Source organism: Cyphomyrmex costatus, unplaced genomic scaffold (genome assembly GCF_001594065.2).
Source record: "Cyphomyrmex costatus isolate MS0001 unplaced genomic scaffold, Ccosl1.0 scaffold398, whole genome shotgun sequence".
Classification (NCBI taxonomy): domain Eukaryota; kingdom Metazoa; phylum Arthropoda; class Insecta; order Hymenoptera; family Formicidae; genus Cyphomyrmex; species Cyphomyrmex costatus.
The window spans coordinates 1,719,535-1,735,152 of record NW_017278185.1 but is presented as its reverse complement, the minus strand read 5'-3'; the positions used below and the strand labels follow the sequence as shown (position 1 = coordinate 1,735,152).

General features: G+C 30.6%; 1 protein-coding gene across 1 annotated transcript; it reads right to left on the bottom strand.

Annotated features, from left to right (window-relative positions):
- Positions 1-146: 146 nt before the first annotated feature.
- On the bottom strand, positions 147-6,246 carry LOC108776979 (vasopressin V1b receptor). The gene is made up of 6 exons (XM_018543752.1): positions 5,778-6,246; positions 2,595-2,802; positions 1,889-1,983; positions 1,490-1,785; positions 950-1,090; positions 147-812 (listed from the first exon to the last, which is right to left on the bottom strand). Exons 1-6 carry the CDS (start codon positions 6,056-6,058, stop codon positions 715-717), a joined length of 1,119 nt encoding a protein of 372 aa, XP_018399254.1. The 5' UTR covers positions 6,059-6,246; the 3' UTR covers positions 147-714.
- Positions 6,247-15,618: the final 9,372 nt, after the last annotated feature.

Below are 15,618 nucleotides of genomic sequence, written 5' to 3'. Positions count from 1 at the left end.
GAGAATTGGTGTTAATTATTTATGACTATTTTTTGAGAAAAAATTTCAACAGTGTTTGACACTTGCATAATACAAAATAATCTTTAAAAAAAAAAGTTATTTGTACCTCCAAAAGAAATTAAATAGAATGCTATTTAATAGGGTGTCCATACCTGGTGTATAATATTAGCATACGTATGAGAGTCTCTGGGATGATCGGGATAAAAATGGGAGTACAAACATCGGAACATAATAGACGCCCGGCCGATGGAAATACTAATGAGGTGGAACTGTGCAAGTATAACAGATCGTAAAGGATGACGCACCGTGGGCGGAGATGCGACAAGAATTATAAAATACGAGGGGAAAAGAAATTTGAAATTGCGCCGTGCTTTCGTCAGTCGTAAAAGAGATATTCGAAGTCGAATGTTATCTCTACATTTTCAAGTGATCGAAATTCGCGCGTGACAGTGGATATTTAAACTATATTGCTGGCTGTATTTTAAAAAATATTACTATAAAAGAGTGTCTTTCACAGGTATTTTTAACAGGTTCTTAATAAATAATTTCTATTAAATGAGTAGTTCTCGCGGAAAGAAGTTGCACGTCCCGACATTGTTGCACCAAACACATTACACGCCTGCGAAATGTATATATGCATCAACTATATTTTCTCGGTATTCTTTATATTCAAAACAGTCCTCCTCAAAATGCAAACTTTGTTTTATTTCCACTTTACCCGAATATCTTTGAACTCGCAAGTCGCGAGATTCTAGAAATAAACGACGATGTTGAAGAGGGCACATCTGACGCATTCTGACGTGCATCTATATCTGGAAGAAAATAGCATATAAATATAACGTTTGTATTTCATGTGATACAAATACACATGTGTGTGAGAGAGAGAGAGAGAGAGAGAGAGAGAGAGAGGTGGGAGGGGAAGAGGAAAGAAGTGAAAAATTATGATTACCGTAAGTCAACGAATAATCTTTCTTTCTGCAAAAAAAGTATGTCAACGCCGCACGTAATTCCTTGTTAAATGCAAAGTAAATCCAAGGATTAATGCAACTCGTGAGACTATTTAGGAGACTTAGAATAGTGAAAGCAGCCCCTGCAAATTATAACGCATACAATGAGAGATAAGAATTGATAAATAATTCAATACCTTAAGAAAATATTAGAGAAACATTAGATCTGAAAAATAAATACAGGTGATCCCGCTATCTATTGTATTTTCGCATATTAACACATTCCTATAATAATGATATAAATTAAGCTGACATACATAATAACAAATTAACTTTGTTACAAGTGTTTTATGTGTATTGTAATTAATTATACTTTAATTAAGAGAAGAATAAATTCAAATTTTCGAATTGTTAATGTCACTGATAATGAAAATGATTAATGTCATTTTTTCTAATTAATAATAATTTTTTTATATAGTTTTTTATTTATATAAATATGATATATATCGTTATTTACTATTATCTTTTGATAGAATATTTACCAGTGAAAAATGGCGAGGTGGAAGCTTTAGGATCCCATGTTGCCCATAACTCGCATCCGATAAACGGAGTATTGGTGGCAATGTATAAAGTAACCACGATGATCATTTGTTTTACAGTGTTGATCATTGCTTTGGAAATAAGAGGATCTCGATTTCGTTGACAGTAACTAACTGTGTTACTCTTTTTATGATCAATGAGTCCCGATAGTTTACTACTTTTCCATATTGATATGCATATTCTCATGTAGGTATATACGAGAACTATGAAGGGTAATAGGAACTGCATAACACTGTACCTATAATTGAATTCAAACATCTCACAATGCTTAATCTATTAATTATTAAATGTCACGAGAATAGATATTTTTTTTAATAAAAAAATATATGAATGAATATTACCAAGTAATGTAGGCTCTTTCGCCATATTTTAGGTAGAATGTGGCCCAACACTCCCAAACGCCGGGCGATATTTCCATGTACGAGAATATAAAAATCTAAAATTATTGAACGAAAGAAATTTGTAATTTGCAACAAGAAAAGTACCGATGTTTATGATTGTTCGATGATTGCACCAAAGATACACACATATACAATTTTAAAAATTATAAAAATATCACGAAGCGCATATTTTGCTTGTTGCTCATAAATGCATTGACATTATAAGGGACAAATAATTAGTACCTATACTGATAAATGGAAAAACGGTATTGTCAAAGTATTTAAAAATATAAGTAGTTAGATATAAATCTCTCTGAAAATAATTTTGTTGGACTATTAAAAAATATAATAATGATGTAGACTGTTCAAATTGTAGACTGCGAGAATTTAAAACTTTTAGCAGCACTTAATGCTTGAGTTTTCTATATAATTTTGATAATCCAACAAAGTTATTTAAAGATCTGTATATAGCTGAATTTTTACATACTTCAATAAAATCATTTTTTTGTTGTGTAAATTAGCGTTTCAGCGCTATTAGATTTGCGCCCGCTGTCTGTATAAGATAAAAATTAATATCTCAACTAAGCCGGAGGTCCACCCTCCGCGCGTGGCAAGGTGAATCGTGCGAAGGAAAGTGGAGAGGCAGCAAATTAAATTTTCAACAGACCTGCGGTACGCACAGCATAGCGGCGAGCGTCCACGCCCCGTACACCATCATTTTCGATCTTCGAGATGTGATACTACAGTAACTGAAGGGATAGCAAATGGCATGATACCTGTCGATTGCGGTCACTGTCAGGATATAGGAACTGAGATATAGGCCGAATGGCTGTCCGAACTTGATCAGTTTGCATAGCACTGCACCACCCTGAAATCTGACCGCCATATAGTCAATTTTGTTTAATCGGATAGTTCATATTGCGATGCTTGATGACAGATTTGAAACAGATTTCTGCGAGTTTACATTTTTAGAATGTTCTTAGAATTTTACATGGAAATTTGTAGTTACTTAAAAAATTTATCGAAAGAACATTTTTGCTGCAGTATTTATGCTCAATTTCTTCACCTCTAGATAACCTTTATCTAGAAGATATCTCCCAGAATACAATGGAATATCTTTTGGATAAAGTTATCCGTAACTTATCTAGAAGTGAAGAAATTGGGCATTAAAGAATTAGATATAGATTTAAAAATAATGTGTTGTCAAATCGTTAAATTGAATGTATAGGATGGAAAGTCAGTTGCGGAAATGTCAAAACTTTTTACAACATGGCTTGCGTTTACTCAAACATACTTAAGTTTCCTACATAATTATTTCATGATAATCCAACAAAAATTTTCAGATATCTATATAGATACTTTTGCAAAGTCTTTCTTTCCACATATGTTAAAGATATTTTAAAAAATGCAATCATCAATTGGATAAAATAAAACAAAAGTAAAGAAATCCAGATTTGATTCTTAACTAAAATAGATAACATTTTCTGCAATTTTTTTAGAATTAATATTAACAGATTAATATAAAAAAAAAACTGATAGTATTCATTAATTGACAATTGTCCTTTTAACTTATTCTTTTATTACATATATCGGTTGTGATTTATTTATCAAAATTACTATGTTGAAATTAGTAAATTTACATTTGTGAAAAAAATAATAAATACATATTTTTATGATAAGTTATTGATTAAAATAGCACATAATATTCTTGGGCTGTGAAAGCAAAACGTTAGAGACTCTAATCTGGATTAATCCTATCATACATCATATCTTGGTGGGTAAATATAATTTCCTAACATCAATCAAAGTGTCAATATACACGATTATGCTGGGGAAAATATAAGGTGTATCTGCTTATACTACTTTTCTTAAAGTCTGTCCTGATTTCAGAACTTTAAGATGATTATTCGCTGTCAATCGCGACAGTGATTAAACTTAACTCAAGAAAGATTTCTGATTCATTTCCGTCATTATGTGTATATATCATATATTTTTCTGTACATACAATTTAAAGCTATGAATACTAAATTTATCTTTCTATTATTCTTTTATTTATTTATTTAGTCTATTATTTATCCATTTCAATTTCTTTTGCTGACTCTGAAAAATATTTTTCGAGGCGAAAAATATCGTTACAGTCGAAAAAACCTGTCTATTGTATGAGTATGTAAATCAATTAATGTTCCATTATCAAAATTGAAAAGGATTTAATTTTAAGATTATTTTTCTTGTTTCCCTACAGATTTATACTATACATTAATTTGTAATATTTTTATCACGTAATTATAAAACATATTAAATTTATAGCAGATACATGAAATAATTTCGATAAATTCTGTTATATTTGGCGATTAGTTCTATTTTTGTCCAATTTTTCAAAGTATTATAATTTTTCAAATATCCAAATTTGAATTATACACGTAATTCAAATGTCTACATTTAAGTAATAGAATATTTTAGATTATTTTAGATAGAAAGTCTAATATATTATTGTTTATAAAAAGAGTCCTTTATTTCTTCAATTATTTGTTTTCAAAACCGCAGGTTGTAATAACGCGGATAATACATTGCAATTCTGTTCATTAAGTAAAAATTTACAGTTTCTAGATTAATTGCGTTTCAAGACCGAAAATCCATCGGCGCGCAAATATTTAGGAGGGGGGATATTTCAGATTATTAGAGTTGCGTTGCAAGACCGAAAAATCTTTCGGCGCGCAACAATTAAGAAGAGGGGACATTTAAAAATCAGATTATTTGGGGGGACTATATATAATTAGAACGTTATTTCTCACTTTGGATAAATATTGCGAAGAATATTACTACGTCGACCCGCCATCAGAGGTCTATCGATATTCGCAAATTCTCGCAAGTGCTGAGACACGCGTATATCTCTTTATATAGAATCTCGATTTAATAACTTACACCGGCGTCTAAGGTAGGCTTCCACTACAATACCTTACTGATGAGTCTAGTAGTGGAAGCCGGGACGAAACGCCAAACATTACGTGATATCCTTCGCAATATAGAATATTAGAATATATTATCAGATTTAGATTGACTCTTATTCGCCATTCTCAACGTATTAATTATTGCTAATATATTATATTACCCTAATATTTAACCCTCAACTACATCAGCAACGACAGTAATGAATCATTTTGGACCCGAAGCAAAAATTTTAGACGATTGGTGCAATCTGTACAATTGAGGTTCTAAATTGTGATAAAATAATTTTAAGTGTTTCTTTATTAATCACTGTATGACAAAGATTCACTTGCATTTTATACTTTAAACAGAGTTTTAGAACTTAGGTCTAATTTTCAGCTGTGAAGGATTAGTACTATTTTTATGAGTCTAAGGCCCGATATTGCTCTAATATTACTTTGATTTTAAGCAAAACTTAAAATTCTCTCTCTCTCTCTCTCTCTCAGCTTTAAAAAGAGGGAAAGATCGATTTATAAGTCTCGCTTAAAGTCAAAGTAACATATTACTGCACACAATCGGGTCTAAATAAAATAACTGATGAATAAAAGAAACGGTAGCAGCAAAATATATATAGTATACATATATCATGAGGTTTGTTCGCGTCACATGCTCCAACATGTTCTTACTTCCTTCAACCGTAGCTCCTACTCACTCAAACGCGCTCGTGGAGTTAATAGAAGCTATGGTAGGAATATGTTGAAGTATGCGACGCGAACAAACCTATGATTAACATCGTAATTGTCAAACAAATGCGTTTGTATTTCCTGATTGCCGTCTGCGGCGCAAAATGCGAATTTACGTATTGGTTAACAAAAATTCATTAAAAAAGTTATAAGGTTAGTTTTGGAATGGCGGAGTAATTTACCTGAACGTTATATCCCAGGCGAGCTGCGGCAGAACGTCGAGCAGGCCCGTCAACAGATCGGCCACGCTCAGATGCATGATGAAGAAGTACATTCTGGTGAACTTCCGTTTCTGATAACATCGTCGGACGTAAAGGGCTAGCAGAATCAGGATGTTACCGATGATCGTGATGAGGAATATGCTGGTCAGCACCGCGATTTCCCACCTGGCGAGATACTCGTCTCTCGCATCGTCGCTCGACGGCCGCTCCGAGGACGACGAGAAGTTCAGATCATGCGACATATTTCGGGGACACTCCTTTCGCACGCGGTCTTCTCGATCAGCCGCTCTGTCATTCAGACGATCCTCGCCCAGGCGAAGGAAAAAAAAAAGAAGAGAGAAAGAGGAAAAGAAAAGAGGACTTCGGGCCTATTACGAGCGTGCGATGCGAAACTCGCGCGGCGATTGAATATTCATACCGATTTCCGGTAGCGCCAACGTGACAATGCTTGTTCTCTAACGCGGCAATACGAAATATCGAATGCTTCTTCTGGACGTTTCATATGTCGGGCATCGCGAAAACGCGCCGATCAGACGATCGAGCGCGGTTTGACATTTGGAATTACGGTTTCATAGCGCGGGGAGAGAAACACGATTTGTTGGGATTTGAAATTGGCGGAGGATTTTAACGTAATATTAACGCAATTTCCACAAAAGTGTCTAAACGGCACCGTTGTTGATACGAGAGAGAATGTCGACACTGCACTCGACCTGACCACGTCGCGTTCTCGTCACGAATCGGTCAAGGTACAGTGGAAGTATCGACTGGAAGGAGTCCGACTGACTGGAAGAATCCGAGGAAAAACTATATCACGTGATGAGGGTATAAAATTACACGTAGATTATGATTAAGGTGATTTTGCACGTATATACGATTGAGATTGACTTTTCTTTTTAGCGACTCACTGAATAAATTCAATAATAATGTAATACATATTAATTTCCTTATTAGATATTCAATATTCCGAGGGTCACTATAGAAAATGTAATTTATAATATTACTTCCAACTTTAGTTATGATTGCGTTTGAAGCTCCGATAAATCGAATCATTGTAGTTTATACACTATTAAATATATAATTAAACAAATAAATTTAAACTAATTTCTTGAGTTAATAACATTTTATATTTTCTATTTTTAAAATGTTTTATTTTAATATACAAAACATGCATGTAGTTAAAAAACAATCATATCTAATTAATTTAATTCTATGATTGATCGAGTTATTCTATAATTTCAAAGTCCACATTAATATATCATATATGCATGTACTTAGCAGAGAATAAACTAAATTTTAATCAAATTTAATACATTTTCTTGAGTTATTGTAAATGAACAGTGTATTGAATAGAAGCAGTGGTAAAATATAGGAACGATTAAGAATAACTTAAATTGTGGGTATAATTTAATATTGTAAATTTAACAGTGCAAAACTGAAAAATGAATTAAAAAATTTACAAGGAATATTGTTAAGCAGCAAAATCCGTTTTGACCAAATATTGGATTCTTTCTCTTATTTGTGTTAAAAAAAAGAAACATCTCGATATTTTCAACCATTTTAACATCAATCGCACGTAAATTGTTACATATCGAGCTTTCAACAAGTTGTCGATATTTCATTTTGAAAAGGGCGATAATCTAAAGCAACGCGAAAATTATTCTGTTATGTAAATATTATATAAACGTGAAATCTTCGACGTTGTATATCGATAATCTATATAGAACTACTACGTATTAATGTGAAACTATTATACTAAACGAGCTTAATAATTATGAAGATAATGCACTGTAATATTATCGTTCATGATATGTACCGATTGCGTCAACAAGGCTAATCTTTAATTGGAACTTTACTTAACAGTGAAATATCCAAGAAACATGATTATATTATGAAATAGGCAATCAACTTTATTAGATATTAATATCTGAAGAAAATCGTGTAAACAATCTAATTATTAAAGAGATCATGGATTTCGTACTGATTAACAAATCAGTAATTTTATTGGAAAATTTAATAGCGTTTTATTGATTTTTACATGTAAAATTAATAAATAACAAAAAGCTTCAATAAAATATTTTTTTAGCTTTTGGCTAATCGATTCTGGTTTATCGACAAACTTCACTGCATCTGCGTGTTATTTTACTGTCTGTTTTTTTATTTTTTTCTTTACCAAATTTAGATTCCAAAAAAACTTGCTCGCATAACTCTACTTTACAGATTCGGCGGAACAAAAACATTTTTACACTAGTAATCAACGTATTTTTTTTTTAAATGATTGTTTTTCTTGCAAAGATGCGTAAAACTTTGATCTATTTCTATATAATATATTTCTAATATATCTTTGAATTTTAATGTACAATTTATAGATTCGATCTATTTTTATGGTGGTTAAAAAATTTGTATTGAATTTCTTATGTCTTAAATGATCTAATGCATTAATTTAACGCAATATAAATACGTATATAGGTAACACAAAAATTATGTAAAAAAAAGTTTCTACAAAAAATGTAGCATTAATACAACTTGTAAGGAAATTATGGAAGTTTATTTCTTTAGTATAATTGACATTTATGAAACGTTAAATTAACATGAATATTTTTACTTATCTTAAAATTTTTGTTTTAAAATATATTATTTTCATATCATTTGTTTATTTATTCATAAATTGTGTCATTTTGACACTGAGAAATATTGATATATAAAAATATTAATTTAGTATAAGTAGAATATTATTTTACATAATATTTAAATAACACAGTCACATATGTTAAACTAATACCCGGATATGCTAAAAGTTTCACATAAAATTTTAACAACAAATAGAAAATATTTTTCACTGCGTATATTGTACGTCTCGATAATATTTATTTCGAAGCGCGCGGAAGTCAAGTCTACAATTATCCATATTATCAATTGGAACAAAAATTCTTACAATAATTGTGTAGTATGCCGTCTAGTTCCTATGCAGTTTATAGAAATATGCTGTTAACGATTTTTAGTATTAATTAAATTAAATCAATATCCGTTCAAATAAATTTCAAAAATTAAATTTAATATTAATTATTGTCAGAGATTATCATATAAACAGAAACCATCAATGTCACATGGTGCATCTTTCTATAATCGTCGAATGTGATTTCCGTTATTATTTGCAACAATATCAAATCACATTAAATTTCTTTTTACTACGAATTATTTATTATAATGTCTTACCAAGATTTCATCGAAATGCTCCACAAAAAAATTGTCCTCCGGTGCATGCAGCAATAATTTTGCTAATACATTTTGACTTGCGGCAAGAAATATAATTGAATTTCTGATTGATTCCCTGTAATCGTGGATTATTTATAAGTTTGTGCACTTTGTACGGATTTAAAAGGTACAAACATTACAAGACAATAGATTTTAAATATTGACAGAAAAAAATACAATAAAACTGAATTGAAGTGCAACTGAACTTCTGACGATTCAATAAAAAAATTATATTATTATTTCTTAAGTATGATATATCGTGATTGCAATAAAAAATATCAAAAAAACTATATTGTTATGTAGTTTCTACAAAAAATGTAGCATTAATACAACTTGTAAGGAAATTATGGAAGTTTATTTCTTTAGTATAATTGACATTTATGAAACGTTAAATTAACATGAATATTTTTACTTATCTTAAAATTTTTGTTTTAAAATATATTATTTTCATATCATTTGTTTATTTATTCATAAATTGTGTCATTTTGACACTGAGAAATATTGATATATAAAAATATTAATTTAGTATAAGTAGAATATTATTTTACATAATATTTAAATAACACAGTCACATATGTTAAACTAATACCTGGATATGCTAAAAGTTTCACATAAAATTTTAACAACAAATAGAAAATATTTTTCACTGCGTATATTGTACGTCTCGATAATATTTATTTCGAAGCGCGCGGAAGTCAAGTCTACAATTATCCATATTATCAATTGGAACAAAAATTCTTACAATAATTGTGTAGTATGCCGTCTAGTTCCTATGCAGTTTATAGAAATATGCTGTTAACGATTTTTAGTATTAATTAAATTAAATCAATATCCGTTCAAATAAATTTCAAAAATTAAATTTAATATTAATTATTGTCAGAGATTATCATATAAACAGAAACCATCAATGTCACATGGTGCATTTTTCTATAATCGTCGAATGTGATTTCCGTTATTATTTGCAACAATATCAAATCACATTAAATTTCTTTTTACTACGAATTATTTATTATAATGTCTTACCAAGATTTCATCGAAATGCTCCACAAAAAAATTGTCCTCCGGTGCATGCAGCAATAATTTTGCTAATACATTTTGACTTGCGGCAAGAAATATAATTGAATTTCTGATTGATTCCCTGTAATCGTGGATTATTTATAAGTTTGTGCACTTTGTACGGATTTAAAAGGTACAAACATTACAAGACAATAGATTTTAAATATTGACAGAAAAAAATACAATAAAACTGAATTGAAGTGCAACTGAACTTCTGACGATTCAATAAAAAAATTATATTATTATTTCTTAAGTATGATATATCGTGATTGCAATAAAAAATATCAAAAAAACTATATTGTTATGTCACAAAAAAGTAATGCGCATTATAGTATATATATTGCGTTGATATGCCAGTCTTTTTTTTTTAAGAAAAGATAATTATAGTTTTATTACCAAGTATGCTTGCGTGAATAAGCATGTATCAGTACAGGCTTATCTTCTTGTCAAAGTTATTCGTGTTTTTTACGCAACGAGAAAAAAGATCAATATCATTGTTACGCTTTGTTTTCAGTTAAAGAAACACATCTTTTTGTCAGCGCTTTTTAATTCGTCCGATGAGACAACCGCGCGAGCATGACTCGATGATTGACTCACGGTCAACCGTATAGCTGTAGCTGTATAATTAATTAGCGAAATGCAATCTCGATGTAAATGCGTTTATGTGCGACGGTTAATGATCGAGCGACAATGTCGAGCGGTCTGGGCGTGATCGCGACAGCTCCGGACGTTTGTTTGATCAAGGTGTATATGCGAGTTTGTTATACGCCGTATGGCATTGAATTGTTAAACAGTTCACTTAAATAGGCGTATGTGACCCACGTTCGCGCATAGGTCGCGAGATGATCGAGTGAGCTGAAAGATCTTGGCAGGTTGTAATTACACTCGCTCTGTGCGCACGTTTGAAGCTTAGTTGAACAACTTGTTTCTCTCTCAATCTTGTAATTATTATAATTATTATTGTAAAAGTTTCTCTTAAGCGCTTATTTTAGACGACACAAAGTAATATAACATCAATGTTATAATTTCACACTCTCAGTAAATGTAATAAAATACATGATGTTACATGACAGCTGTACGTTGTTAAATGGGAAATTATAATATTGATATTATTTTCTAGTAAATGTGTTGATTGGAGAACGTGATAAACAGCTAGTCCTTAATGATATTATTATATTATATACTGTAGACCTATAGACGCAATATACTTTTTAAAAGACGTGATATTAAAAAATATTTTTATTTTATAAAAATAAATTGATATTTGATAAATACTACCAAATTTGCATTTTTATTAATTGAGGATGTCCAAACAAAAAAGAAAATTCTATTTTAAATAAGCAAAAATAAAAACAGTTGTCAATTCTCTCTCTCTCTCTCTCTCGACTACTCAATATAAATCTAAAGTACGTTTAATAATATAGCTTAGGATTGTAAGTTCAGTATACATCAGTATTTCTCAACCTTCTCTATTTAATTCGATAGATCTTCATTTCCAACAATAGCTGTTAGTTGAAAAAAAATGTAATTAGCTTATTCAATAATATTCTGTTCCACTAATTTTCCGTAATATACGTGGCTCCACAAACGTGGCATAGCCACACAAGTGGAAGTTACAGCAATATAGCCGATGTTGAGAACTGTCGCTTTACATCGTTGCTTACGATGTATCAAGGCGCATCCCTTTCGACAGTCTCGACGGGTGTCGCACGTACTTGACTCGTGGGAGGGAGGGATAGGGCAATCGATGTTGTTCGACTCTCATAATTTACTTTACTATTGTCAGTGCACTCCATCCCTCTTTGTGCTGCCGACTGCCGAAGAGGGAGGAGTTCTACGATCTTTACGTTTCTTCGTTCCTACCGAGCAAAACCCGGTCTACCTCGTGCCCGGCCTGATCTTTTCGCCGGCGCAGCAAGTAAAGACGTTTATCATTGTCGACGTCGCTCGTCACCCCCGCGTTGTTCCCGGTTATTACGGGTTATGAGCGTCGGTGCGAGGCGCACGGTCGATATAAAGGGAGAAAGTGATGACCTCGACGCGCGCGTTGGAAAAGCTTCATAAAGTAAATTGCTATGTGTCGCACGTACATCTTATGAGGATTAAGGAGGGACGTATCAAGGAAAATCCCGCCATTTAGATCAACATTTTTTTGGTGTGGACTTCGACTCCCCCCTCTCCCCTTTGCTCTCTCTCTTTTGTTTTATTCCCCAGTAGTCACCTGAAATACTTAAAAATCACAGGCGCTTCCTCCGATCGTTATCCCTCGACATAATAAAAAGGGTGAACCGAAGGTAAGAGGCCAACAATAAGCAGGGTAACTGATTACAACGTCAAACGTCTGATAAATTCGATATATGTTGAGCTTTATTGGAATTTTTCTCTCGTAAGAACGTCTTGAGTTTTGCGAGATGCTTACAGCTCTATTCTCTTAAGGATTTGTGATGTTACATGCAAGATACCTTTTTTTTTACAGGAGTAAATTCGAGCAATTTATAATCTGTCTCGTTGCTAATAAAGTGCAGACACAAAAAATTCGAATAAGCTGTGTGTTTAAATTCGAAATAGAAATGTCTGAGTTTCAAATTTGAAGCTAACGTCTATTTAATTGGATAAAAATTGTTTGAATGAATTGTTTAAATATTACAGAAGATTATATATATATATATATATATATGTATAAATAAAGATGATATATAAAAATATAAGAAAATAAATAGTTTATTTTTAAAACTAGATATCGTTCTTTTATCTCAAAAGTGACATAACTAAAAACAAAAAAAATTTTCCAAAAAAGAGAAAAATTATTTTTAAACTTCGTAAAAAAATTGTCTCATAAAATATCAGCAAAAAAATTTATAAAACTATTAAAAATGACATTTTTATCATTTTTGTTCTACAATCCTTTTTAGTTGTGACAATTTTAATGATATTCCTAAATCACTTTTTTGAGTTATGATAATTTTAATGATTTTTTATAAAATTAAATTTGTTTATTTTTGATTAACATATTTAATGATATTTACCTAACTTATTCATGATAATAACTCGAAAATCAAGTGTTTTTAGTTATATCTTTTTTGAAGTAATCAACATGTAAATATATTTTTGTATCTTTCTGTTAATACTATTACATGATAGTAGCTTCGAAGTTTAAGTTTTATTAATTTCTGCATAAACGCAATAGAATTATGATAACAAAGTCATTTTATAAGGATTTTCTATTTGTTGTTCATAATTATTATTAATTAGTAGCTAGTTTTTTGTATCGACAAGCTGGATAAATATATTTGAAAATATTATTGACGATGAAAGTTATAGTCAGATATTGTACTTATCTCGCTTGTAATAATAATTCAAGAATTGATACGAGACAAAATTATTGATAGTACTGTCCAATGTAATCAAGTTCGATCTTCAACACGTATACATATCAAAATAATACCTTCATGGTGTGTCTTTTGTACTGTTTGATTTGTTATAATAATATTAAATTAGAAACTAAATAATGTTCAACATCTCTTATTGATCTCATTAAGTGTTTATTTGCTCATTGTGATTTTTTATTTGAAGATTCTGTTCAATCATTCTTAGATTGTAATGTTAGACACGAGAAAATTATCAATAAAAATTCTTGCAGATTATATTTGAAAATATTCTTTAATAAAATAATGTAAACGACAGAATAAACTTATAAAATAATTATTAAAACATATTTTGCAAGAAATTATATTAATGTTGTGTTTACATTTTACATGTAAACAATTGTGGTGTGTGTATAGAAATTAGAATTTTATATTATGTAAAATATATTATATTATAGAAAAGAGCTGCGTATCACACAAAATCAAACTGAAATATAAGAAATAGCTTTTAAGCACTAATAGTTTTAAGCGATTATGGAGAAAAATTAAATATTTACATTTGAAAAATCTGAAATAGTAGTGGTGACTAAACAATATAGATTAACAAACCATAAATTGTGTCAACTTAACTATAAGTGTCAACTTAATTTACGTTTTAATTTGATTTGTGATACTACATAACTCTTTTCTAAATTTCTGTAAATGCAAGATATATTTTATATAATATATAATTCTAATTTCTAAAGTTTTATATGTATAACATATATAGATGTTTTATGATTTTTTTATATTATTGCTTTTTTAAGTTTTATTTACGTGTCTTCGAATATTCTGATATATTTTCTTATGTTTCTATTGCGTATAATGTGATGGGAGTAGCTCGAGACTTGGACTTTTGTGAGACATAATTAATCGCAAATATGGGAAGGGTTCGCAAACGTACAATAGTAAGGGTGACAGTGTAGGAGGAGAACTAAAGACAATGACAAATATTGATAGATAAAAGAAAAGATCGGACCGGAGGATTCGCGATGGCTGTGTGCGTATGTGTGCGTGCGTGTGTGTGTGTGTGTGTATGTATGCGCGCGCGCGCGCGTGCAGTTTAATATTAAAACTAGACTTTCGTCTGCCACCCCTCAGAATCTACTGGCTCTCGTCTATATTCTCCCCATTAAACTTGCTCGTGTACTCAATACGCGATTTCCTGGTAAAACTTTTAATTACGAAGACTGGAATTAATATCGCGCCGCGACGGTGGCTACGTACAAAATGATCGTTAGACAGATTATAATAAAGCAGACGTATTCTCGTGCCGCCATCTCGATTATTGATCGCCAGAATAACTATGGCGCCAGCTTGTAAATGTATATGATATATTTCTGATGTATGTACGAGTCAAGATATTATTGTATATATAAATTGATCAATTAAAAATCTGGATGGTGCAATTATGTTAGTTATTTATTATCAATATCAATCAATCTCTTATAATTTTAAATATATGTAAATAATTAATTTTTATATAATGTGTACTTTGGAGTACACGTAAAAAATTTAGTTAGTAAAGTGTTACGTTTTTTGCTAAAGTATATCATGAATCTGTACCTATTATTGCATCTATAAACTGATTGATTAATAATAGCACAATAATAACGATTTGTTATATTTATTAGTAAAAATAAAATTTCTTACAATCTTGTGTGTATTATAATTAATTTATATGAATGTATTACAACTAATTATAATTATACAATTATAGCGTTCAACTGAATGATTGATTAACAATCTGGATGACACAATTATAATAGCGATTTGTTGTCTATTAATAAATATTTTACAATTTTAATTATCTGTGTTACAATTAATTTACAGAAAATCATTCATTAAAAATTTAGTCAGAGAAGCTCTATATACTTTTATTGCATTTAACGTTTCTCTCTTTTATCAAAGTATAACAGATGCGGTTACCAATCATATTTCTTCTTGTCTATTCTACTATGTTTATGATCAAGTGTAAACATTGCGCTGCACCGTTACTTACGAAGTTTTCCGCAAAATGCTTTCTGCCTGTCCCATGGGTTCTGATTTCAGACTCGACTTAAGTTAATAAACAAAAAAGAGAAGAAAGA